General features: G+C 42.8%; 1 protein-coding gene across 5 annotated transcripts; it reads right to left on the bottom strand.

Moving 5' to 3' along the window:
- Window positions 1-486: 486 nt before the first annotated feature.
- On the bottom strand, window positions 487-27,206 carry LOC125458108 (RELT-like protein 2). 5 transcript variants are annotated; one of them, XM_048543002.2, is made up of 9 exons: window positions 26,870-27,206; window positions 20,870-20,943; window positions 19,359-19,567; window positions 17,976-18,047; window positions 10,175-10,238; window positions 7,397-7,606; window positions 6,168-6,330; window positions 5,801-5,846; window positions 487-5,273 (listed from the first exon to the last, which is right to left on the bottom strand). In XM_048543002.2, the coding sequence occupies exons 3-8, from the start codon at window positions 19,552-19,554 to the stop codon at window positions 5,823-5,825; spliced, it is 729 nt and encodes a 242-aa protein (XP_048398959.1). In that variant the 5' UTR covers window positions 19,555-19,567; window positions 20,870-20,943; window positions 26,870-27,206; the 3' UTR covers window positions 487-5,273; window positions 5,801-5,822. The 5 variants fall into 5 exon arrangements, with proteins under 5 accessions (XP_048398959.1, XP_048398958.1, XP_059506555.1 ...); XM_048543001.2 differs by having other exon boundaries at window positions 26,645-26,884; XM_059650572.1 differs by lacking the exon at window positions 6,168-6,330 and having other exon boundaries at window positions 26,645-26,884.
- Window positions 27,207-27,424: the final 218 nt, after the last annotated feature.

Raw genomic sequence — 27,424 nt, 5'->3', positions numbered from 1 at the left:
TTCAGCACTATTGTTTGAAATATTAAGGCCCATAGCTTTTGCAGTATCCAGTGTTTTTTGTATTTTGAGGGGTTCGGGTGCATTGATATTTAAAAGGTCATGAATAGGTGCAGAAAATAACCAGGAAGGCAAATGGGATGCTGACCTTTATATCTAGAGGTACTGGAGTACAATGATGCAGAAGTTAAACCCCACTTTTTTTTCCCTTTATTCTTTAATGGGAAGAGGGCATTACTAGCCAGGCAGCATTTATTGCCCATCACTAATTGCCCAGCGGGCAGTTAAGAGTCAACCACATTGCTGTGGGCCCGGAGTCACATGTAGGCCAGACCAGGTAGGGATGGCTGTTTCCTTCCCTAAAGGACATTAATGAACCAGATGGGTTTTTCCTGACAATCGGCATTAGATTCTTAATCCAGATATTTTTATTGAATTCAGATTCCACCATCGCCATGGCAGGATTTGAACCCAGGCCCCCAGAATATTATCTGGGTCTCTGGATTAACAATCCAGCGATAATACCACTAGGCCATCGCCTCCCACTAGCTATGACTTGGAGTTCTGTGAGCAGATCTGGGCACCAGACGTTAAGAAGGAAGTTTACAAGAATGACACCTGGATTTCAGGGATTAGGTTATTAGTAGAGAATACAAATTAGGCCTGGTTTCTCTACAATTTAGAAGGTTAAAGGGTGATCTGATCAAAGTCTTCAGTATATTAATGGAAAAAGACAGGATAGATAAAGATAAACTATAGCCACAGGTTGAAGATTCTAAAACTAGGGGTCATGATCTAAAATGGAGGGTCAGATCATCCAGGAGAGATGTTAGGAAGCCCTTCCATACACAAAGGGTGGGAGATGTTTGGATCTCTCTTCAACAAATGGTAGTGGATGCTGAATTAGTTGTTAGTTTTAAATCCGAGGTAAATTTTTCTTAACCAAAGGTATAAAGGATATGGGTATATGCAATTAGACTACATATCAACCATGATCTCATTGAGTAGCAGAATAAGCTCAAAGAATTGTATGGTCTATTCCTGCTCATATTTTGTTGATATCACATTGCAGTGTGTTGCATTGGTTGGAGCCTGGCAGGTGAAATGGATCATTGGCATGTCTGGCTGAAGATTGTTATAAATGCTTCAACCTTATCTTTGGCACTGATGTGCTGTGTTCCCTGTCAAACAGGGTGGGGATTGCTTGTCGAGGCTCCTTCTCTAGTTACCTGTTTAATTGGCCACCACCATTCATGTGAAAGTAATCCCGTTTGGTAGCATCACCAAGTTGACACCTCATTTTTAGGTTTGCCTGGTGCTGTTCCTGGCATGCCTTCCTGCAATCTCCATTGAACTAGGGTTGATTCTCAGGCATGATGGTAATGATAGAGCAGGAGATATGCCAGGCCACCAAGTTGTTGACTGAACTGCCTGGAAGCAGATTATACAGTACCTTTCAACAGGTAACTGGATAAGTATTTGGAAAAGAAAAGGTAGATATAGGGAGAAAGTAGGGGAGCAGAATTGTTTTATGTTTTATTTTAACATCCCTGGTGCTGGCTTTCTGACAGGAGCAGGAGTGAATGAGGTGGATTGAAGGTGGTTCAGAGTGAAGCATTGTGGGAAGAATGTCTTTCTAAGGGGTTTAGTCTGGCTCAAGAACAAAGGAATCAAAGGCTATTAGGAGTAGGCAGGAAAGGCCACAATCAGATTAGCCACAATCTCATTGAATGGTGGGAGGGCTTGAGGGGCCGAATAGCCTGCAGGGGGAAAAATGCAGTGTGCTTAGCGCAGAGTTTTTGACAACATACCGGAAAAGAGAATAATTCCCATTGTCCCAGACAACATGTATCCCTCTTAACCAATATATAAACTTGTATTATTTATTTTACAGTTGTGTGTGGCATCCTGCTGTGTATAAATTGGCTTTCATGTTTCACGTATTATTTCAGTGACCAGGTTTGAAGAAAGTACTTCATTGGGCTATAAAGGACAGTGGATCATCCTGCCATTGTGAAAGATGCTTTCGAAATGTTAGCCTTTCTTTCTCAGCTTCAGAATGTGGAGAGAGTGTCTTTTTTTTAATCAAATCTGAATCTGGAAGCACATTGTACAGGAATAATAAACCAACAACATACTTCAAACTAAGCTTTTGAGTGTGTGACATGCGACAAAGACCAAATTTGGGGAACTGCAGGGATTTAGGGTTGAGATGACAAAGTTGCTTTCAGGATCAGCCGTGACTCTGGTCAGAAGTCATTCCCGAGTTTTGCAACATAAATCTAAGCCAGGATAATCATTCCAGTACCAAGGGTGCTCTGCATTGTTGGAGGGGCAGTGCTGAGGAGAAACGGTGCTAGAGGAGGGCTACCCTGTCAGAGTTGCAACACTAAAGAGGTACTGCATCATCTGGGAAGCAACAGTGGGGAAGGGTCGCACTGACAGAGATGTAGTACTGAGGGAGAGCTTCATTGTCGGGGCAGCAGTAGTGGATCAAAGCAGCTGTCAGAGAAACAGTCGTGAGGGGGTGCTGAATTATCTGAGAAGCGATGAGGGAGAGTCTTTTGGATGAAAACACACTTAGCCCTGTCAACTGTAGCACTCCAATGTAAATAAAAGCATGTAAATAAATCTTCAGTTCATTCTGATGCCTTGTGCATGTTGTCAATTCCCTTCTTGTTATTAGCCTTTCATCTTATGATCGAGTTTGATTTTCAGGAATGGGAATGAGGAAGATGTCTCACTTATGGGGAGGCCAGAACTAGGGACCATATGTTTAAAAAAAAGTCATCAATGAAGCCAATAGGATAAAGGCCAAATTAGGATAAACTTCTAAAGCTACAGAGTAATGAGCAGGTGGAGCTTGCTACAACAGGAAATAGTTGAAGTGAATGACATAATTACATTTTGGGGCAAGTTAGACAAGTACATGAAGAAGAAAGGGATGGAAGGATGTGCTGGTAGGATTTAGATGGAAAGGGATGGGAGGAAGCTTGTGTGGAGCATGAAGAACAGTGGAGCAGCTGAGGCAATCGGTTTGTTTCTGAGCTGGAAATCCCTCAAGCTATCCCAAGCTGGCCACATCTGGGTCAGATCCCTGGTGTGAGTTAAGGCTCTGTAGCAAACGGTCAGCTCACCCTGAAAACAATGCAAGAGGTGCTGGAAATACATGAAGCTGGAGGGGAGAGCCCAAGGCAGGAGAACTGGGGCAGTTGAAAAGATTTAGAACAAACTGAGCAGTTCAGAACTGGGCACACATAGACAGGAAGAGGCTGTTTAACCATCTGAACTGCTCGCTTATCATACAGATCATGCTGTTAATCAGAATTTGGAACTCAAACAGAACACTCATGATCTTAATAAATGGTGGAGAAGGCTTGAAGAGCCAATAGAATCATAAAGTATGGCTTAATACAGCTCTTAATTCACTTGTTCGTATAATGGCTGTCAAGTAGAGTAGGAGCTGACATCTGAAGCTGGAGCTACAATACTTGAGCCTGCTGTGATCTGGTCAGATCGATTCCCAACTCTCTGTGAGTGAAACCTGACTTGGCCCATCAGGCAAATCGAGCTCAGAATGAAACCTGAACCAAGGGGCACCCGAAGCAGATTCGACAATAAATTTCTCGAGGTAAGTGGGAACTTCCCTCTTTAAGTATTTATCCATCATATGGGGCAAAGAGGAGGGAAGTGGGACAGCTCTTTAAAGAGCTAGCAAAGGCCTCATGGGCTGAATGGCCTACCTCTGTAGGTGTCACTCTTCAAACTGACTGCTTATTTTGCTCTGTGCTTGCTTTTTGCCTTTCAACAAAAACTTATATTTGTGAAGCACCTTCAACATAATGAAACATCTCAGGCGTCATTACAGGGGCTTTCTAAAAACTAAGTATGAAAGCAAGCCACTTAAGAAGACATGAGGTCAGATGGCCAAAGATATTTTTAATCAACCTGTTCAGATATGTTATGATACACCTCTGGAGCAGGTGTGACTTGACCCCAGATCTTCTGGCCCAGAGCTAGGGACACCACCAATATGCCACAAAAGCTATATGGAGCAATGTGGCCATACGCTTGGTCAAAGGGGTAGGTCTGAATTAGTGACTCAACAGTTGAAAATGAGTCTGAGAACGGGGGATTCCAGAGCATGCGGCTTAGGTGTCTGAAGGCACAGACACCAACTGAAGATCTGAAGTAAGGTGTCTGGACTCAAAATGTTAAGTCTGCTTTCTCTGCACAGATGCTGCCAGACCAGCTGAGTTTCTCCAACAATTTCTGTTTTTTGTTTCGTAACTCCACCATCTGCAGTTCTTAATTTTACTTTAAAGTAAAACAGATTATTTGGGAAGTACCACACATTGCCATTTGTGGGAGTTTGCTACGTGCTGTGTTTCCCACAATCAGTATGCTCCAAAGGTACTTCGCTGTCTCTGAATGCTTTTGATGTCATGAAAGAATGCAGAAATGCAAGTGTTTTTAAGATGGCATTTCTTCCTCGCTGCCTCTTACATTGTTCTAATGCATCAGGCCTCAGGGTTCCTCATTGTCTGGGATTGGTCTAATTATTTCCAGCAGAAAACTGTAATGAGTGATTCAATGTCACTGAACATTAATTTTCTTCCCAGAGGGTATCTGTGAACCAGCTGTGAGAAAGGACTGCATTGCTGACTAATGCCAGCAGAGTGTGCAAGAGATCTGTGCAGGTCTGGGCTGCACACACTCATTTCTCTTAAGTCCTCTTTTGGAACTGATGAGAATTGAACTACAGTATTGCATTGAGGTGAGTGGACAAGTTGACAAGCAATCTGTTCAGGTTGGGATGAGACCCCACATTTCCCCTTCCCATCCACACCCATGCTCAGCACAGTCTCAGAGATCTCAGTCAGGCTGAAATGTTAACAAAGGAAGCTCTTCCAGCCTCACATCTATAGACTCTGGCTTCCAGCATCTGCAGTCCTTATTGTCTCCAAGTTCTTAGGGCAACATGGATTTGAGTTTACAATCAGATCAGCCAATGGCGCCCCAGCTTGCTGACCATCTTTCTGCCTCACTGGCTCTTTATCTGGTGCTAGATTCCCAGCTGCACTCAGAGAAGTGGTGATTGCACCTCCCAAGTGCAGAGTGTGAGATGGACCAGAGGGACAATGTAGCCTTGATCATGAGGCTCCTCCTGGGGTCAGAGTTGGGGACTAGTGCTGAGATCAATCTAGGCCTTTGGTATTATCATCTCTGGCCTGTCACTGGCTGTCTGGGCCTTGTCCAGAAGGGAAGACAGAGCCCTGAAAAAGAACAGAGAGCACCGCTCAGTCACTTAACATCAGAGCGACAGTGATATCATCACAGACACATGCACATGCAGCTATAGTGACACACATGATGACAGTGACAGTCGCATACTCTCCAGTTTATCTGTACATCATTCCAGAGAGAACAATGAACCATTCCTTCATCCAGCTGAGTACTTTGCATTGCACACATTTACTCACATCACAAATTTACTCAATCATTTGCAGCAAACATGTCTGTCATAACTCGATTATAAGGGAATGTTTACAGAGAGAGTGACAGAGAAAAAGAAGTGATGGGGAAAGGTTTGACGGATAGACAGAACATTACAGCACAGTACAGGCCCTTTGGCCCTCGATGTTTTGCCGACAAAAGAGGAAGGGCAGGGAGAAAAGTAATGAGATAAAGTGAGAATGAGAAGGTGACAGATTCAGCAAGGGCCACAGATCGAGCAATAATGATTCAAATAAATCATTTTTTAAAAATTTCCTTCCAAAATATGACCTACTTGAGAACCCACCTGTGAGAAGCTAGTTCCAGAGTCACAGCTGGGCAGGATCAGACTCCTAGAAGAATACAAAATAAGTTATGAATCTAATCTCCTTATTTGCAGATCCTCTGTCAGATGGGAAGGCTGTACTCAGTCATCCACTGACATTGTTCACAGAATGACAAAGAGGATATGTCACCAACCAGGCCAGGAGAGTGCTTAAGGGAGGGAACTGGGGGTGAAGGGAATGGAATGAGCACTGAATGAGATGGAGTAATGTGTGGTTTGAGGTAGAGGTGTAGGGCAGGATAAGAGGGTGGTCAGGGATTTCAAGAGGGCAATTTCAGGAGCCGAATGAGACTGAGGGCACCCCAGCTCACGATACACAGCAACGTACCTTTTCTGTCCCCTCATTTGCTGTGCTTACATGGGTCATGTGTTTCTCATAGTCTGGTTCTGTCTGTGTTGTGACTGAATGACCTCCAGAACACGCTTCAATCACAGGTAACCTGTTCAATTCCTGTGCCCATTGACCCTTCTCAACACGGGTAACTCGAAACCTTCAGCCAGAGGTAATACATCAGTTACAAACATGTGCAGTTATATTGTAGACCAATCCAGAGACCAGCCCAGTCAGTGGGTGACCAGCCCTAAAACCCAGTTCAGGGAGTGACAGACCAGTGTTGAGTCCCAGCACCACACAGTGAGGATGAGCATGTAGCCTGGGAGCTACCGGAACTGCAGCCCAGCTGAGGGCAGGTGGTGAATAGGGTGTTATGGAGAAACAGTGGCCATGAGCTGTAGGACCAGTGGGTGTGATGGGACAGGAATCCTTAACCCAGTCTCTAGGTGAGGACATAACTTATTAATTTATGAAGTAACCAGATAGCATGTCAAAAAAGTTATCTTTTGTTTATATGGAGAGGCATAGAGTGTGATAGCACCAAAATTGTGTTAAAACTACATAAATAACTGATTAGGCCTCAACTAGACTGTTCTATCCAATTCTGAGAGACCGCGTCTTCAAAAGGATGGCAAGGTCTTAGAGAGGGTACATATTAGACTTATTCATATTTTTTACTCTTTCCGGGAGATGGGTATCACTTGCTCAGCCAGAATTTATTGCCCATCTCTTAATGCTCTTGAACTGGCAGTTGGGACTAGTTTAGTTTGGGATTATGGTCAGCGTGGACTGTTTCTGAGCTGTATAGTGACTTGCTTGGCCACTAAAGAAGGTGGTTAAGATTCAACCAGATTACTATGGGTCTGGAGTCTTGGCAAGACCAGGTAAGGATGGCAGATTTTCTCCTCTTAAAAGTCATTAGTTAATTAGAAAATAGAAACCGAAAGTGCTGGAGATGAATTTTTAGATCAATTATAGTTGTGGAAAAAACCCTAAGGCCATGGGGGAAGAGAATGGGAATGGGACTAATTGGACAGCTCATTCCCAAGGCATGGTGAGCTGAATGACCTTCCTCTGTCCTGTCTTATTCTGCAGAGTCAGTATGGAGCCAAAGAACTCCTATCAGTTAATCTTTTGGCTTCTGCAATGTGTTAACCCAAACACCAGAGATTGTTTCCTCACTGCAATGAGGTAGAGATTGAGGAAGTTGTGGTTTGTTGTACCTGCCAACAGACAGGACAGTGACCTCCACTCCGTGATTCCTGCTCTTGGTCTCTTTGGCCCGTCTGTGCATCTGCATTGCAGATCTCTTCCTTCTCTGATTGCAGCTCAAACAGGCTGATCCAGCACTTCCTGCTGCCACAGAATGTACAGTGTGATGGTGAGGGATCAGGGAAGGAGCTTTTGTCACAACTGGTTCAGGGAATATTGGACTAAAAATAAAGAGCAAGAACAGCACACTTAGACAAAGAGTAAAGTTTTCTGAACTTATTTAAACTGAAAGTAAAGCTTTTCTATACTGTTCCCATCATACATTCCCAGGACATGGACAGCATAGGGTTAGATACAGATTAAAGCCCCTCTGCACTGTCCTCATCAAACATTCCAAGGACATGGATGTGCCGGGTTATATACAGAGTAAAGCTCTATTTGCACTGTCCCCACCAAACATTCCCAGGACATGGACAGCACAGGGTTAGACACAGAGTAAAGCTCTCTCTGCACTGTCCCCGACAGACACCACTAATACAGGTACAGCAAAATGTTGGATAGAGTAAAGCTTCCTCAATTCCTTTTAAACTGAAAGTAAAGCTCCCTTTACCCTGTCAATGTCTAACACTCCCAGGACAGGGACAGCACAGGATGATTTGCAGAGTAAAGTTCCCTCTACGCTTTTCAAGTGAAAGTAAAGCTATCTCTACATTGTCAGTCATTCCCACAACAGGTACCATGCAAGATTAGATCCAGAGTAAAAATTCCTTTACACTGGCCTTATTAAATTCTCCCAGGACAGGTACAGCATGCTGTTAGATAGAGCGTAAAGCTCCCAATAGGCTGTCCCTATCAGACACGCCCAGGGCTGATATCAAATTGATTGGATGCAGATTAATCTGAGAAAAATTCTACAGCACCTTTCACCACTTCAGCATATCTCAAGTGTCTGATTGTGCTCCTAATATGCTGTTCAGCCTGCTGTGTTCATCCAGCTCCACACTTTGTTATCTCTGATATAGCCAGTTGAGTACTTTGGAAATGCAGTCACCATTGTGATAAAGGAAACACAGCTGTTAATGTCTGCACAACAAGCTCTGACTACACTTACATGATAATGACCAGACTTGCTGTTTCTAATGTTGATAGTTAAGGGATAAAGATTTTCCCAGGACACTGGGGGGGAAAAAAATACCCATTTCTCTTCATAGTGATACCATGGGATCTTTTACATTTGCCTGAGAGAGGAAAGATAGGATTTGGTTATAATGTCTCATCCAAAAGATAGCATAGTTCATCTCTCCCTCATTGCTGTCCCTTTCACATTGCAGTGCTCCTTCAGCACTGTCCCAGTCTGACAGTGCAGAGATAGCTCAGAGCTAACCCTCTGATATGCAGGCATCCCTGACTACTGTCCTCTGACAATGTAGTGCTTTTCCAGTATTTCCCCAGCACTGAAAGTGCAACGTTTCCTCAGTACTGCCCCTCTGGAAATGCAGCACTCCCTCAGTATATCTATCTGACAGAATGGTGCTCCCTCAGTACTACTTTCTAAAAGTGCAGGATTCCCTCAGTGCTGTTCCTTCAAAACTCCAGCAATCCAATTAGTACCATCCATCTCAACAGTGCTATTGTTCCTTAGCATGATCCCTCCAACCGTGAATTCTGGTGCAAAAACAGAAATTGAGTTCTCTAGCAATTTCTGCTTATGTTTCAGATCTTCAGGATCTCCAGGTCTTTGTTTTAATTTAGTGTACTCTGGTACTTCCTTAATGCTGCTATTTTGTTGAACTCCACAGCAAGGACATCAAGGTGCCTTAAATATACAACATTCTTCTCAGCCAATCTATTCCTCAAGTTGGTTTTCTTTTGGGTGAAAATATGCCGTGACTTCCTTATTTACTCTTAGTAAGTTTTAACTTGTGGGAATTGTCATTTCCAACATAAATTATCTAGATTCTAAATATTACATGCTATGCATTCTGACTTGGGACAGCCAAGTATTGAGCTCCAGGGCCTGAACTAGCCTCTTGGAGCCTTGTGAGTGTAACTTTAGGCATTGACTCTCCAATTCTGCCCTATTTGTGAGGCTCATGATGCTTAAACAGGGAATTCAGACTCTCCATCTCAATTAAGCAAGGAAAATCATGAACTCTTTATCAGTGATATAGAAGCAAGGTTCTAGTTCCACTACGTAAGTTTTTTTTTCTATAATTGTGCCTGTTTTCATAAATTATAAAATGTATTTTCTCCATCCCCATACAAAATTTTGCTGACTAAATCATAACAAGACCTATTCAATTATCCCTCTCCCACTCTCGCTCACCTGTGTTGGTTCACAGTCCAGAACCACCTAAATTTTAAAGTTTTGATCCTTGTTTGCTGTTCCTGTCTGGTCTAATTCTTCCTCATCCCAGTAAAATCCAACAAACCTATAACACTCCAATATTTCTGTGCTTTTCCTCAGCATTCCAGCCTCCTAAGGATTCCCAATAGTCATCACTCTAACACTGCTGGCTGCGCCTTCATCCACCTTGGACCCAAGCTCTGGAATTCCCTCTCTTTCCTTCACTACCTCGCTCTCCTTTGCTTTAAGATGCTCTTTGACCAAGCTTATGGTCCTATCTGCTACTTGTCCTTGTCTTTATTGATAATGTTTGTCAAGATAGAAATATTTAAAAATGTTTCTACACAAGTACTTTGAACAGACACATTTTGGAGACAGAGGTAGGAATGGTACATAAAATGCTTGAGAGCTAACTCACATTAGGATCCTTCTTTCTTCTTACCTGGGTACTGGAGGTTTCACCTGTTCATGTTCCCTTAGCAGTTCATTGAGAGCCTCCACGTTAGCTGGGCAACAGCACAAAGACAGAAGATATCACCAAGACTAAATAAGAACAAAACAGGCAATAATAGTCAAGGCCCTCCTCCTGTCCCTTCAGCTTGTCCCTCACAATCACAATACCTTGACCTTCACACCATATACGGTGTTCGTCCTGTTCACCACCAAGTGATCACCTGGTAAAGGCAAAGGAAAGGAAAAAACAACTTGGGGGAAACATTTGGGACATTTTTCTCTGATCTATTTGGGTGAGTGGAATTAATGAAAGCGATTACTCTTGTTCTGATTTCCCTGGAGTATATACTCTTTTTCTTGTGGGGGGGAGGGAAGGGAGGGTGTGTGTGGGGTAGAAACAAGAGGCATATCAGCAAAGTTGGATAAAGGGATTGAATAAGAGGGGAAAGTGGGAAATAAGCTTGTGGGAAACACACAAACTCATTGTAAAAGCTTCTATAGATAGGCAAAGAGATAAAAGATTAGTGAAGACAAATTGTGGGTCCGTTACAGCCAGAAACAGAGGATGTTACAGTGGGGAACAAAGAGATGGAAGGCCAATTAAATACATACTTTTGTTCGGTCTTCACAAAGAAGAACAAAAATGACATCCTCCAAAATACTGGGGAACACATGGCCTAGTAATGAATTGAAGGAAATCAGTGTTAGTCGGGAAGTGGTGCTGGGAAATTGATGGGTTTAAAGGCTAATAAACCCCCAGAGGCTGATAATCTACATCCCAGTGTATTTAATGAAGTATCCTTGAAACAATGGATGCATTGGTGTTCACCCTTCAAGATTCTCCAAACTCTAGAACAATTCTTATGGATTGAAGGGTAGCTAATGTAACCCCACAATTTAAAAAAGGAGGTAAAGCGAAAACAGGGAATTATGTATCTGTTAGCCTGACATCAGTAGTAGCAAACACACTGGAGTTCATTAGAAATGATTTAACAACAGAGTACTTGGAAAACAGTGACAGGATTGGGCAGAGTTGGCATGGATTTACAAAAGGGAAATCACACTTGACAAATCCACTGGAATTTTTGAGGACATAATGAGTAGAGTTGATTAGGGAGATGTGAGTTAATTGGACTTTCAGAAGGCTTTTGGTAAGGTCTTACATAAAGGATTAGCACGTCAAATTCAAGTGCATGAGATTGGGGCTGGTGTATTGACATGGATAGAGAACTGGTTGGCAGACAGGAAACAAGTGGTAGAAATAAATGGGTATTTATCCAAGTAATCAGTGACTATTGGGGTACTGCAAGGATCAGTGTTTGAAACCCAGCTATTCACAATATATATTAATAATTTAGATGGGAAAATTAAATGTAATTTCTAAGTTTGCAAATGGCGCTAAACTAGGTAGGAGATTGAACTGTGAAGAGGATAATTGGAACTCTGCCAAATTCTTTTGAACTTACTTGGAGTACTAACTGTATTCCTTCAAGAGAGAACTTAACCTATTTTTAGCTTGGAAGGACACCCCAAAGAAACACAGAAATAAGTGCAAGAGTAGGCTGTTCAGCACTTCAATCCTGCTCCGCCATTCAGTGTGAACACGGTTGATCCCTATTCGCTCTTTTTCTCCACACCCTTTGATCCCTTTAGCCCTAGGAAATAAATCTAACTCCCTTCTGAAAAAAATTGGAAGTTTTGGCCTCAACTGCTTTCTGTGGCAGAGGAATCCATCAGTTCACCACTCTCTGGTTGAAGAAACTTATGCTGATCTCAGTCCTAAATGGTATAGCCCTTATCCTTAGACTGTGACCTCCTGGTTCTGGACTCCACCATTGGGAACGTTCTTCTTGTGTTACCCAGTCTGGTCCTGTTTGAATTTTATATATTCTGTGAGAGACCTCTCATTCTTCTAAACTACAGTGAATATAATCCCAACTAATCAAGTCTCTCCTCATCCATCCATCCTGCCATCCCAGGAACATGTCTGGTGAACCTTTGTTGCACTCCTTTCAGACTCAGAACATTCCTTTGTCAGAAAAGGAGACTGAAATTGCACACACTACCCAAGATGCATTCTAACCAAAGCTGTGTACAATTGCTGAAGACATCCCTGCTCCTGTCCTTGAATCCTCCATTGATGAAGGCTAGTGTATCATTTGCCTTCTTTGCCACCTGCTGCACCTGCTTACTTTCAGCAACTGGTGCACAAGGACACCCAGGACTCATTGCACGTCCCCATTTCCCAATCTATTGCAATTCAGATAATAATCTGCCGAAAATGCGTGCATTTGGCCACTCATTCAACTTGTCCAAATTACAACCAGAGAGTGGTGAGCCGATGGATTTCTCTGCCACAGAAAGCAGTTGAGGCCAAAACTTCCAATTTTTTTTTAGAAGGGAGTTAGATTTATTTCGTAGGGCCAAAGGGATCAAAGGGTGTGGAGAAAAAGAGCAAATAGGGATCAACCGTGCTCACACTGAATGGCGGAGCAGGCTTGAATTGCTGAACAGCCTACTCTTGCACTTATTTCTGTGTTTCTTTGGGGTGTCCTTCCAAGCCAAAAATAGGTTAAGTTCTCTCTTGAAGGAATACAGTTAATACTCCAAGTAAGTTCAAAAGAATTTGGCAGAGTTCCAATTATTCCACAATTTCTACTTTAAACACAATCACCTCGGTTAATCTCTGGTTTATGGTGAGGCTGTTGATCTCAAATGCCTGCATCACAGCATGCAAGAGTGGTTGGTGTCAGCGTCTTTTGTGATAAAACCTTGTGTGACTTTCATATAATCAAGTTACTTTTTAATATTCGGATTTCAAACTAGTGGCATATGGTTGTTTACTTATGGGAGAGGTTTAAAAACAAGGTCAGAGAGTCCGTCCAGAAAGACTCAACCAAGTCAATGTTAGGAAAGTACAACCCTCCCGAGTGTGTTAATGGAAATTGTTTGCTTACACAATGGACTTTATGACCAGGAGTAACTATGAAAGACTTTAACTTGCTTTTTGGTTTAGAATAATCAAGGATTAAGCACTCCATGCCTTCATTGGTCAGTGCATTGAGTACAGGAGTTTGGATGTCACGTTGTAGCTGTTCAGGACATTGGTTAGACCATTTTAAAATACTGCTTTCAATTCTGGTCTCATTGCTATAGGACAGTTGTTAAATTTGAAAGGTTTCAGAAAAGATGTTGCCGGGATTAGAGGGTGTGAACGATAGGAGGAGTTTGAATAGGCTGAGGCTTTTCTCCTTGGCGTGTCAGGGACTGAGGCATGGCTTTATAAAAGTTTATAAAATCATGAGGGGCATGGATAGGGTGAATAGACAAGGTCTTTTTACCAGGGTGGGGGAGTCCAAAGCTAGAGGGCATAGGTTTAAGGTGGGAGAGGAAAGATTTAAAAGGAAATTGAGCGTGGTGCTTGTATGGTGGAGGCAGTTTCAATTATAACATCTGGATGGCTACATGAATAGGAAAGGTTTAGAGGGATATGGTCAGATTGGGCAAGTTGAACTAAAGAGTCTGTTCCTGTGCTGTATAACTCAATGACACTATGATTCCATGGTAATTATTTCAAAGAGGTTGGAGTATAAGAGTAGGGAAATCTCACTGCAGCTGTACAAGGTGCTGGTGAGACTACATTTGGAGTACTGAGAGCGGTTTTGGTTCCCTTATTTAAGGAAATATAATCATTTCGTTGGAGGCAGTCCAGAGAAGGGTCACTAAGCCGATCCCGAATATAGAGGGATTGTCTCATGAACAAATATTAGATAGTTTTGATCTCTTGTTATGGAGAGGGAATGGCCGAACCTCTCTGATAGTTAAACTAAAAAACAAGCTCTAACCTTCCATGACAAGATTAGAGGTTCCCCTCTAATAATTATCCTCAAAACACCCAGAGAAGCTTGCCTGTCCCCTCATTATCTATTAAAAGAGTGGTTAAAAGAAAGAAAATCCCTCATCTCCATTTCACCAGAAAAAAGAAACAATTTATTTATTTAACCCAACAATGACTAAATTATCGAAATTACTAACAAACCGACAACTCCCTTTTAGATTATTAATTACTTCCTAACTGGTCTAAATTCTGCCGAGTCTACCGAAATAAACAGAGACCCACTTAATAAAGCCAATTAATAAGAAAACAACAATTAAAATTTAATCTCTGCAAGTTCTCACGGACTGCCTTCTGGAATATTCTATCTTCTCTGCTTTCTTCACAAACGCCTTTCTTCCGCTAATTCTGCTATCAGGGATGTTTTAGCTCTATAATTTCTTCAGTGAGAACTTTAAGCTAAAATACCATGGCACCTTTGATTAATTAGATGGGCGTTCTCTGAGAGCTGAATGGTGCTAACTTTTGACAAGTGGCAGATGACTCTCTGATTTTCCAAATGCCCTTGTCTTATGTACCTGTAATGATAGGTTGTCGACACCATCAGTTTGAAATTCAATTGGCTTTCTGTATCTCAGTGTTTGGTTTAAATTAATTGGCCAAATTCAAATTTTTTGTCTTGGTAAAATGCTACTGGGCTGTTCTGTACAAAATATTTCCATTCGGGCACTCTGGGTGAACCAGCATTTGTAAACTTCCAAGCACAGACAAAGCACAAGGTCTTAAGGGGACCACAGCACTCTTTTGCCTCCAGTCATTTTTACCAACAAATTCTAACTTCCTGCCTTCCAATTCATTAAAACGGTACACAACTTCATAACACTCTACTCACGGGAATTTAGAAGAAAGTGAGACGATCTCATTGAAACATATAGGATTCTTAAGGGGCTTGACAGATATAGGCTGAGAGGATGTTCCCCTCATAGAACAGTAGAGGACCAGAGGGCATAGTCTCGGAATAAATGGATGCTAATTTAAGATTGAGAAGAGGAGGAATTCCTTCTCTCAGAAGGTTGTGAGGCTTTGGACCTTCTTGCCCCAGAGAACCGGGGGTAGTGGGGTAGAGTCCTTTATATTTGGGGTTGTGATATATTCTTGATCAGGGGAATCAAGGGCTACAGGGACAGGGCTAGAAAGTGGACAATGGGAATATCAGATCATCTATGATCCTATTGAATAGCAGAGCAGACTCGAGAGGCTGTGTAGAATATGCCCATTCCAATTTCTTACAGTCTTAGAGGGGAACGTGCAAGTGATGGCATTCTCATGTATCTGCTGCCCTTGTCCTTCTAGATGAAAGTGGTCATAGGCTCAGTCTGAGCATCTGTGGTGAATTTGTGCAGAGAATCTTGTGTCGGAGGGAGTGATTGTTTATGGATGTGATGGCAATCAACTGGGCTGCTTTTTCTTGGATGGTGTCAAGCTTCTTGAGTGTTGTTGGAGCTGTACCCATCCAGTCAAATGAGGAGTATTCCATCACACTTCTGACTTGGGCCTTGTCGATGGGGGATAGGCTTTGGGAAGTCAGGTATTAAGTTACTTGCTGCAGGATTCTTAGTCTCTGACCTGTTCTTGTAGCCACTGTGTTTATATGGCTCGTACAGTTGAGTTTCTGGTGGTCCTCTGGATGTTGATAGTGGTGAATTCAATTTTAATAACATTATTAAATGTCAATGGAGACATTTAGCTCGTCTCTTATTGTAAATGGTCATTGCTTGGCACTTTTGTGCCATAAATGTTATTTGCTACTTTTCAGCCCAAGCTTGGATATTGTCCAGGTCTAGTTACATTCGGACATGGATTGCTTCAGAATCTGTCGAGGCATGAATGGTGCTGAACATTGTGCAGTCATCGAACATTCCTACTTCTGACCTCATGATGGAGGAGAAGTCATTGATAAAGCAGCTGAAGGTGGTTGGGCTTAGGATACTACCATGAAGAGCTCCTGCAGAGATGTTCCACAGCTGAGGTGAGTGACTACATCAATCTTCCTTTGTTCCAGGTATGACTCCAACCATCGTAGATTGTTCCACCTTATTCCCATTGATTCCGGTTTTGCTGGCGTTCCTTTTTGTCGCACTCAGTTGAATGCAGCCTCGGTGTCAAGGACAGTCACTCTCACCTCACCTCTGGAATTCAGCTCTTTGTCCATGTTTGAACCAAAGCTATAATGAGGTCAGGAGCTGCGTGACCCTGGCAGAGTCCAAACTGGGTGTAAGTGAGCAGGTTTGACCCAAACAGATCCAATTATCCCCTTCACAGTATAAAACTGTTTATAAATGACCCCAAAGTTTTGCCTTGGGCTTAAAATTACAAACACAGAATTTATTGACCATCCCTGAGTTTGACATACGTGAGGGATTTACTTGACCATTTCAGAGGGCATTTAAGAGTCATTTATGATGCTGTAGGACAGTTTATAGGTCCACAGCAGGTAAGGTCATCAGATCTCCTTCCTAAAAGGGTGTGAGTGAACCTGATGGATTTAGTAACTATTTGACAGCACCATGGTCACTTTTACAGTCATGTGCTTTTTATTTTCAGATTTTAAAAGCTGAATTCAAATTCTCAAACTGTCCCAGAGGGAGTCAATCGTCTGGATTTTTAGTCCAGAAATGTAACTCATTGGAAAATGCCCCATTGCCACATTAAAGTTCACTTCCTCCGTAGTACAGCATTGCAGAAGGAGCTCTACTTGTATCTAATCCCATTCTGAACCTGCCCTGCGAATGTTTGATAGGTCAGCTTAGAGGGAGCTTAATTCTGCATTTAGTCCATGCTTTACAATGTCATGGGAGTATTTGATGCATCAGTATAGGGAAAGGTTTACTCCCTATATAACTGCAAGCTACAGCTGTTCTCAGTATGTTTGATGGGTCAGTGTGAAGAGAGCATTGCTCTACATCTAACCATTGCTGCGCCTGCCCTGGGAGTGTTTGAGGACAGATTTGAAGGAGTTTCACTCTATATCTATCCCATGCTATACCTGCCCTGGGAGTGTTTCATGGGGACAGTGTAGAGGGAGCAGTGCTGAAGAAGTCAAATTGAACTTGGAATCTTAACTCTGTTTCTCCCTCCACAGATACTGTTCAACCTGCTGAGTACTTTTCTCAAGCATTTTCTGTTTGAGGGAGCATTATTTTGTAGGTAACACATGCTATACCTAATATGGAAGTATTAGCAGACAGTATAGAGCAAGTTCTATTCAATTCAAAAAAAAATTTGAGTTCTGTGAGTGACCTCCCAGACAGGGTCATAGTTCATGGTGAGACCGCACCTGGAGTATTGTGGGCAGTTTTAGTCTCCAAATTTGAGGAAGGACATTCTTGCTATTGAGGGAGTGCAGCGTAGGTTCACGAGGTCAATTCCCGGAATGGCGGGACTATCATATACTGAAAGATTGGAGCCACTGGGCTTGTATACACTTGAGTTTAGAAGGATGAGAGGGGATCTGATTGAGACATATAAGATTATTAAGGGATTGGATGCTCTGGAGGCAGGAAGCATGTTTCCGCTGATGGGTGAGCCCAGAACCAGACGACACAGTTTAAAAATAAGGGGTAGGCCATTTAGAACAGAGTTGAGGAAAAACTTCTTCACCCAGAGAGTGGTGGATGAATGGAATGCTCTGCCCCAGAAGGCAGTGGAGGCCAACTCTCTGGATACTTTCAAGAAAGAGATGAATAGAGCTCTTAAAGATAGTGGAATCAAGGGTTATGGGGATAAGGCAGGAACAGGATACCGATTGTGGATGATCAGTCATGAATATAATGAATGGTGGTGCTGGCTCGAAGGGCCGAATGGCCCACTCCAGCAACTATTGTCTACTGTCTATTGTGTTCTGTTAAGAGTCTGAGAGCAGGAGCTGAATCTCTGCCCCTTTGAAGATGCTTACCTTCATTTTCAATGATGCACTGCACAATCTGTCCAACAGTATCCTGGTTCGATTTGCTAATCTCCTGAATATCTGTGAACAAAGGTGATTGGTGGACTAAGTATTTGAGAAATTAAAAATTTGCATTTCTCGAGTTCCTTTCAGGATATTCTAAACGGTTAACAGCCAATGAAATGTAATCAGTGTTATAATGCAGCCTCCTTCAGTACACTCCCTCAGACAGTGTAGCACTCCTTCAGTACTGACCCTCTGACAGTGCAGCATTCTCTCAGTACTGACCCTCTGACAGTGCAGTGCTCCCTCAGTACTGCCCATTGACAATGCAGCTCTCATTCAGTATTGCCCTCTGACAGTGCAGCTGTCCCTCAGTACTGACCCTCTGACAGTGCATGGTCATTTAGTACTGTCCTCCAACACTGCAGTACCCCCTCAGAATTGCCTCTTCAACAAAGCAGTGTTTCCTCAGTACAGCTCCCACGAGAGTCCAATTCCTGGCATCAGGAGTTCCAGTCTAGATTATGTGCTTATGCTCAAGTATCAAACATTGAAACATATCCTCAGACTCGGAAGACAGTGAAATAACCACCGAGTGATAACTGATAGTCTAACAATCGGTAAAAATGTTACTGAAGATGGTGCATCAAGGGTAGTAACATATTCAAGGCAGTGCCCGCTTCGTTGTGAGGTCTGTCCATATCCCCACCCAATTATATACCATCATTCGGTAATGGCAACTAGGCAGTCATACTTTTAAGGAAAAGGGAAAAAGCTGTTAGGACTATGATGAGCAGAAATGTCTCCACCCAGAGGGTTGTGAACCTGTGGAATTTACCAACACAGAAAGTAGTTGAGGCCAGACATTGTGTTTTCAAGAAGGAGGTAGATATCGTTGTTGTGAGGGATCAAGGAATATAATGGGGAGGGAGAGATTAAGGTGTTGTGCTTGGCTATCAGCCATGATCATGTTGAATGGCAGAGCAGGTTCAAGGAGTTAAATGGCCTACTCCTTCTCCTAACCTCTGTGCTTCTATGATGGATAACAGATGATGACATATATCCGTGGGAGTTCAGTTTGCAAATGACACCCTTGTATGCATGGAAACCCTAACTAAGAACACAGACAACATCTACATTGATGTCACTAAAATAAAGCCAAGAACTGTTGATGCCGGCAGTCTGAAACAAAACAACAAGGTTCTGATGAAGGATCACCGGACCTGAAATGTTGAATCTGCTTTCCCTCCACGTGTGCTGCCAGACCTGCTGAGTTTCTCCAGCAATTTCTGTTATTGTTCTACACTGAGATCCATCTGCAAATCAGCCTCTTTAGGAATGACAAAAGAGGAAACTAAAACAAAAAATGGCCTATTAAATGGCACTGACCCTCTGGTGAAGTAGTATCCTCTTGTTCTGTGTCCATCTCCTGTGATGTCCGGCAGTGATAGCCCTTCTCCTTCAAGATGTGACAAAGTAGGACACCCGTGAGCCCCATCACAAAGAACACCAGAACCAGCAGCAAGATGGTGTAGAGGTTCTGAGGATGAGCTGTCGCCTCTTCAATTTCCCCATGATTCTCCATCTTCTACACTCTCCTACAGAAATAAAGCCAAAGAATATTTAAGTTAGAATTTCTTGATTTTCTTTCAAGTGTAGTAAGCTAAAAATCCTGATTTGAACTGTAGCTGGCAGTATTTTCATCTCATAATGACATCATGGGAAGAGAGTGATGCTAATCAACCCTCACTAGTCCACATAGTGTCAGAAAAGTCTAAATGATCAATTGAATCACTAAGGAGGCTAATTTGCTTGAGTTTAGTAACGATCTAAGATAAAATACATTCACAACCAAGTTTTGTTGATAAACAGAAAAATAAAACCTATTTATGAGAAACCAATTTATCTTTCAACAAGTGGTGAAATGGATCATTGATTTTCATGATGCAAACTTAAAGTGTATCTTTTCTAAATCCAAATTCACACATATTCATTCATAAATGGCGCAGATGAGACAGACAGTTTCTGTAGAAATATCATGGATAGAAAACAAAGTAAAACGTCTATGTATCAAGAGTCCAAACCACAGTAATGTGGTAACTTGGGAATGTGAGAGGACCTTTTCACAGTTATTCTGCTTTCTAGCGATGATGTCACATTGTTGTAAGCTGCAGGAGATCCTCAAACTGACAGCCCGGTGGTTAGACCTAAGTCTTTGTTTCAGTTAGAAGCTCTTCTTTTCCAAGTGTTCCAGTTTCTTTTTCCCTCACAGAGGGTAGAGAGAGAGAGAGAAAGAGAGAGAGCAACAGCGAGAGACCAGTCTAGCTTGCAAGCTCTTTGGACGTCTGACCGCAACTTTCCTCTCTCATTTCTGTGACAAACTGTAATTCAACTCCAAAAGATGATGCTTGGCAATTTTATTATTAAACCAGAGGCATCTGGTGCCAGCTTTTCTCAAAAAAGTATCAAATCCAGCTTCTCCAACTGTTACATAACCTTGTCATACCAAAAAATGAATACCACAAGGTTTCATGTTTAACCTTGGAGTTGTTAAAAAAAAAAGTGCGTTCTCTGGCACACACCATTATTGTCAGTTTATATTTCTAATCACTGGTCAGTGGTCAGTTTACATTCTAATAAATTAGTTTAACTTAGAGATTCCAAATTTGAGGAGTTTGGCATGAGACAATGTGATGTTAAACGGGAGCTTGAAGTACTGCAATGGGATGATTCTGAAAAAAGCACAGTCAGACAAGCCCATTCAGCCCATACAGCCTGCTCTGCCCCATAACTAAATCAGCGCTGATATCCATATCAACTTCCTTTTAAGTGGCTAATTAGTTTAGTTGGCTAAAAGTGTGGAATAATGCTAAGAACATTGTCTCAATCCCTGGACTTACCTTGCGTCTCGCACCTTGCCTAGCCTCATTGTAATATTGTAGCATAAGTGGTGCTAATCAGCTTTGGTGGATTGCTGCAAAGGGTGAAAGAAGTCAGAGGTAATACACAGCTGCAAAACATGTCATAAAATACAGGGTAATATTCTAAACAGTGTGCAGGAACAGAGCAGCATTCTCTCTAATTTTCTTATGGCTGTGTGGGCCTCCGAACCTCACATGCAGCAGCAAATTCTGGAGCTGGAAATCAATGGCACAATCAGCATGCCCACACCGATCACTGTGTGTGAAACATTTGAGTGGCTGTAAATACATGTGAACTGTATAGCTGAGAGGGAACTTTGACTGGATGTATATGTACATATGTCATTAAAGGTGGCAAGACATGTAGAGAGAATGGTAGATAAAGCACAGTGTACTCTAGGCTTCATTAGCAGGGGCAAAGAGTATTAGATCAGTGACGTTGTGATGAACTTGGATAAAACACTCCTTAGACGTCAGCTGGAGTATTGTGTACAGTTGTGTGTGCCACACTATTGGAACAATGTGAATACATTGGAGACTCTGCAGGAGAGGTTTATGAGAATGGTTCCAGGGATAAAACACTTCAGTCGAGAGAAATGGTTGGAGAAGTTGGTACTGCTTTCCTTGGAATGGCTAAGACAAAATTTGATTGAAGTTTTCAAACTCACGAGAGGTCTGGATGTGGTGGACAGGGAGAAATTGTACCTGATCATAAACAGATCCAAAACCAGAGCGCACAATTTTAAACTGTTTTGCAAAAGAAGCAAACATAAGGTGAAAAAAAATCTTTATCAGTCAGCAAGTAGTTAGGGAATGGAATGCACTGCTTGAACATGTGGTGGAAGCAGATTCAATTAAAGTATTCAACAGGGCATTGGATTGTTATTTAAGTACAAACAATGTGCAGGGTAATAGGGAAACACAGGAGACTTGGCATGAAGTTAAAATGCGTTTGGAGCCAAAGCAGACACAGTAGGCAAATGACCTCCTTCTGCACCTTAACAGTTCAGTGATTCTGTGAAAGCAGAGAAAGACCCTGTACTGAACATCCACTGCAGCTGCCAAGCTACCAGATATCTTGAGTGCTACTCACCGTTGGGATCAAGAGAAAATAGCCAAGAGATTGGGGATGACATGTACCCTTCCTTCTTTATAATCAAATTCCTTAGTATAAAGTTTGTGCAAAACGTGGAACCATTTCCTTATTCATGGGACGTGGGCATTGCCAGCTAGGTTAGTGTCTATTCCCCATTTTTAATTGCCCAGGGCACAATGAAGAGTTAATTTACTTTCAGCTTGGACAAACTCAAATAATGAGAAGTCTACCTACTACTCCATTTATTTGCTTTTGTTCTGTATCTATTGACATCTTTACCCAAAAATATTCATCAACCTGAGTCTGGAAAGTTTGAATTCACCCACAGCCACAAGAAAGTTCTATAAAAACTCCAGATTCCTGCTTCTGTCTCTATAGAGATGTGTTTCCTGTCGTTAGTCATGAATGGTCGAGCTCTAATCTTAAGGTCATATATTCCCCGCCAGAGTAAATATACTTTTCTCTCTTTACTATATTTACAAAGAAAACAAAGACAAAGAAACCTACAGCACAGGAACAGGCCCTTCGGCCCTCCAAGCCTGCGCCGATCAAGATCCTCTGTCTAACCTGTCATCTATTTTCTAACGGTCTGTGTCCATTTGCTTCCTGCCCATCCATGTACCTGACCAAATACATCTTAAAAGACGCTGACTTGTCTGCGTCTACCACCTCCGCTGGCAACACGTTCCAGGCACCCACCACCCTCTGTGTAAAGGACTTTCCACGCATATCTCCCCAAACTTTCCTCCTCTCACTTTGAACTCATGACCCCTAGTAATTGAGTCCCCCACGCTGGGGGAAAAAGCTTTTTGCTATCCACCCCGTCTATACCCCTCATGATTTTGTAGACCTCAGTCAGGTCCGTCCTCAATCTCCGTCTTTCTAATGAAAATAATCCTAATCTATTCAACCTCTCTTCATAGCTAGCACCCTCCATACCAGGCAACATCCTGGTGAACCTCCTCTGCACCCTCTCCAAAGCATCCACATCCTTTTGGTAATGTGGCGACCAGAACCGTACACAGTACTCCAAATGTGGCCGAACCAAAGTCCTATACAACTGCAACATGACCTGCCAACTCTTGTACTCAATACCCCGCCCAATGAAGGAAAGCATGCCATATGCCTCCTTGACCACCCTGTTGACCTGCGTTGTCACCTTCAGGGAACAATGGGCCTGAACACCCAGATCTCTCTGTTCATCAATTTTCCCTGGGACTTTTCCATTTACTGTATAGTTCGCCCTTGAATTTGATGTTCCAAAATGCATCACCTCACATTTGCCCGGATTGAACTCCATCTGCCATTTATCTGCCCAACTCTCCAGTCTATCTATATTCTGCTGTAATTTCTGACAGTCCCCTTCACTATCAGCTACTCCACCAATCTTAGTGTCATCAGCAAACTTGCTGATCAGACCACCTACACTTTCCTCCAAATCATTTACATATATCACAAACAACAGTGGTCCCAGCACAGATCCCTGTGGAACACCATTGGTTACAGGTCTCCAATTTGAGAAACTCCCTTCTACTACTACCCTCTGTCTCCTGTTGCCCAGCCAGTTTTTTATCCATCTAGCTAGCACACCCTGGACCTCATGTGACTTCACTTTCTCCATCAGCCTGCCATGGGGAACCTTATCAAACGCCCTACTGAAGTCCACGTATATGACATCTACAGCCTTTCCTCATCAATCAACTTTGCCACGTCCTCAAAGAATTCTATTAAGTTGGTAAGACATGACCTTCCCTGTATAAAACCATGTTGCCTTTCACTGATACGCCCATTTTCTTCCAAATGGGAATAGATCCTATCCCTCAGTATCTTCTCCAGTAGCTTCCCTACCACTGACGTCAGGCTCACCGGTCAATAATTACCTGGATTATCTTTGCTGCCCTTTTTAAACAAGGGGACAACATTATCAAGTCTCCAGTCCTCTGGGACCTCACCCGTGTCTAAGGACACTGCAAAGATATCTGTTAGGGCCCCAGCTATTTCTCTGTCGCTTCCCTCAGACCCCTGGGGTAGATCCCATCCGGACCTGGGGACTTGTCCACCTTAATGTCTTTTAGGATACCTAACACTTCCTCCTTCCGTATGTCAACTTCACCTAGAGTAAGCAAACATCTATCCCTAACCTCAACATCCGTCATGTCCCTCTCCTTGGTGAATACCGATGCAAAGTACTCGTTAAGAATGTCACCCATTTTCTCTGAATCAGCGCATAACTTTCCTTCTTTGTCCTTAAGTGGGCTAATCCTTTCTCTAGTTACCCTCTTGCTCTTTATATATGAATAAAAGGCTTTGGGATTTTCCTTAACCATGTTTGCCAGCAATATCTCATGTCCTCTCTTAGCCCTCTTAGTCCCTTTTTTCAGATTCGCCCTACATTTCCGATATTCTTGCAAAGCTTCGTCTGTCTTCAGTCACCTAGACCTCATGTATTCTTCCTTTTTTCTCTTGGCTAGTCTCACAATTTCACCTGTCATCCATGGCTCCCTAATCTTGCCTTTTCCAGTCCTCATTTTCACAGGAACATGTCTCTCCTGCACACTAATCAACCTCTCCTTAAAAGCCTCCCACATATCAAATGTGGATTTACCTTCAAACAGTTTCTCCCAATCTACATCCCCAGATCCTGATGAATCTTGGTATAGTCGACCTTCCCCCAGTTTAGTACTCTTCCTTTAGGACCACTCCTATCCTTGTCCATGAGTATTGTAAAACTTACGGAATTGTGGTCGCTATTTCCAAAGTAGTCCCCTACTGTAATATCAACCACCTGGCCGGGTTCATTCCCCAGCACCAGGTCCAGTATGGCCCTTTCCCGAGTTGGACTACATACATACTGCTCTAGAAAACCCTCCTGGACACACCTTACAAATTCTGCTCCGTCTTGACCCCTAACACTGAGTGAATCCCAGTCAATGTTGGGAAAATTAAACCCTCCCATCACCACCACCCTGTTTCTCCTACACCTTTCCATTATCTATTTACATATTTGTACCTCTATCTCACGCTCGCTGTTGGGAGGCCTGTAGTACAGCCCCAACATTGTTACTGCATCCTTCCTATTTCTGAGTTCTACCTTTAATCTTTAATAATCTTAAACACTGCAACTAGATCACTCCTTAATCTTGTACATATAACAGAACACCAGCCAGCCTTCCTCTGTTCTGAGGAAGAGTCACTTGACCCGAAATGATGACTTTGATTTCTTTTCACAGATGCTGCCAGACCTGCTGAGATTTTCCAGCAATTTCTGTTTTCTTTCCTGATTTACAGCATCCGTAGTTCTTTTGGATTTTGCCAGCTGTCCTATGTAACCTGCCCCTAAAGTGTAACTCGTTTAGCCTGATATCATAAGATATATGATATAGGAGCCGAACTAGGCCATTCAGTCCATCAAGCCTGCTCTACCATTCAAACATGGCTGATATGTTTCTCAACACCATCAGTCTGGTGAACTGAGCACTGCACCTTCTCCAAGGCTCATATATCCTCACTAAGGTGTGGTTCTCAGAAATGAACATAGCATTCTAAAACAAAAACGTGAGTTAGTTTGGAGGGGCAGTGCTGAGCGAAAGCTGCACTTTTGGAGGGGCAGTGCTGAAGAAATCCTGCAGTGTTGCAGGTGCAGAGCTGAGGGAAAGCTGCACTGTCAGAGGACCAATGCTGAGAGTGCTGCTCTCTCAGAGGGGCAGTACTGAAGGAGTGCTACACTGTCAGAGAGGCAGTAGTCAGGGAGCAATGCGTTTCGAAGGAACAATGCTGGGGAGCACAACAGCATTGTAAGGTCACATTGTGGGAGTAATCCGCTATTGGAATATCAGATCTTAGAGAGTGTTATACTACTGAAAGGTCGGCTCTGCGGGAGTGCTTCATGTTAGTTCTGAGGGTACACAGCATGTTAGACGAGGTATACTTTGCATATGATTCGAAAATGAAAGGCCCATCTACCTCAATTAGATGCAAATAGCATCAAACTATCAAAACGGATTCAAATAAAAAAATCTAGTCATTTTCACACCGTCGAAGGTCTGTGACCTGTACAACACTTCAAAAGTATTTCACTGAGTGAAAGTGCTTTGGGAAGTCCTGGTGGGATAAAAGATGCTAAATAAACTCAGGCTATGTTTATTATCTTGGAATTCTCCAGCATCTGCAGTTCCCATTATCTCGGGCTATTTCTGTTTTGTTTTGTAAACGAACAGAAATTATAACCCAAGATAAGGAAGACATTTAACAAAACTGATTCAGGCAACTTCGCTTTATGGGAACCGGTTCCATTTATTGCTGAGCCTGACCGGCGCGCGTTTGATCTCAGCAGCGAAACTGATCCGCTACTGACACTCATCTCCCTCTCATCTCAGTAAGCACATTTATAATTTACAACAGTGTGCCACCAGTTTAAATGGCTATCGGGAAGGGCCGTGAATCTACCTTACACAAGCACGGCAAATTCCTGGCGGGGGGGGGTGGGAAATGACACGAGATATTTGTGAATCATTTCGAAGTAATAAAGCATACAGCACGTAGAAAGCTTTCGAACCAACACATAGATACAAACTGTTCACTGCAATACACTGAAATTAGATTCAGCCTCTCTTCATTTAAGCTCAGGTCATTCAATGAATCTTTGCAATAGCACCAACCTTACAGGATCCCGAGGACCTAAATCCTGTTGTGTTTACTCTGCCTTCTCACGTTGAGGTCAAATATCATTGCATCTCGTTGGCTCTGGGATTCTAAAAATGTACATCTGTTTACTCCGTCAGTCCCACCTCCGACAAGCTCCACGTATTAAAAGCCCAAACTTGGTATCACATACCCACTGCATCTTAATTAAGCCAGTTCTCCCTCACAATTCTGTTACTTGCCTCCTGAATGGGTTAAATTGCAGGGGTAGATTCGTCCAACTGCGTCAGCACCATCGCAGCGAATCTGAGCAGGTCATGTTGAAGGATATCGGTTGTCCTCCGGTTAAGGTTAGGCAGCAGAAAGGAACGTAAAGAGAGTGTGCAGAGTGATGCAAGCATCTGCTCGCCTCTCTGGTCCCGCTCTGCTCCCTCTTCCTTCTCTCAGCGTTCTGTTCCATCGCAATTCCAACTTTGATCTTTCGGTCATTCATTTCCATGTGCTACATCTAGAAGTCGCCGCTCTAGGCACCTCCGTGCGGCATTGGTTGGACCCATTCGTCACTCACTGCCATGCTGCAGTATCACCGTGACCTTCAGCCTGTTCACTCTCCTGCCTCAGAACAGTGGGATTTTTCAACACTCATTCCGCTGCTGCAGTAGAGCTGAGACGGACGACTCTCCCTCACGCACTGCTTACCTGTATCACCTACAGGAGATAGGTGTTCCAATGCATATCAGCATTGCAATGCAAGGGCCTGAGGATACCTGTATAGTTCGGTACCTGAATGTCTTTGG

This window comes from Stegostoma tigrinum, chromosome 13 (assembly GCF_030684315.1).
Source record: "Stegostoma tigrinum isolate sSteTig4 chromosome 13, sSteTig4.hap1, whole genome shotgun sequence".
In the NCBI taxonomy this organism is placed as follows: domain Eukaryota; kingdom Metazoa; phylum Chordata; class Chondrichthyes; order Orectolobiformes; family Stegostomatidae; genus Stegostoma; species Stegostoma tigrinum.
Note: the sequence above shows the minus strand (reverse complement) of the source record. Positions and strands in the feature narration are given on the sequence as shown.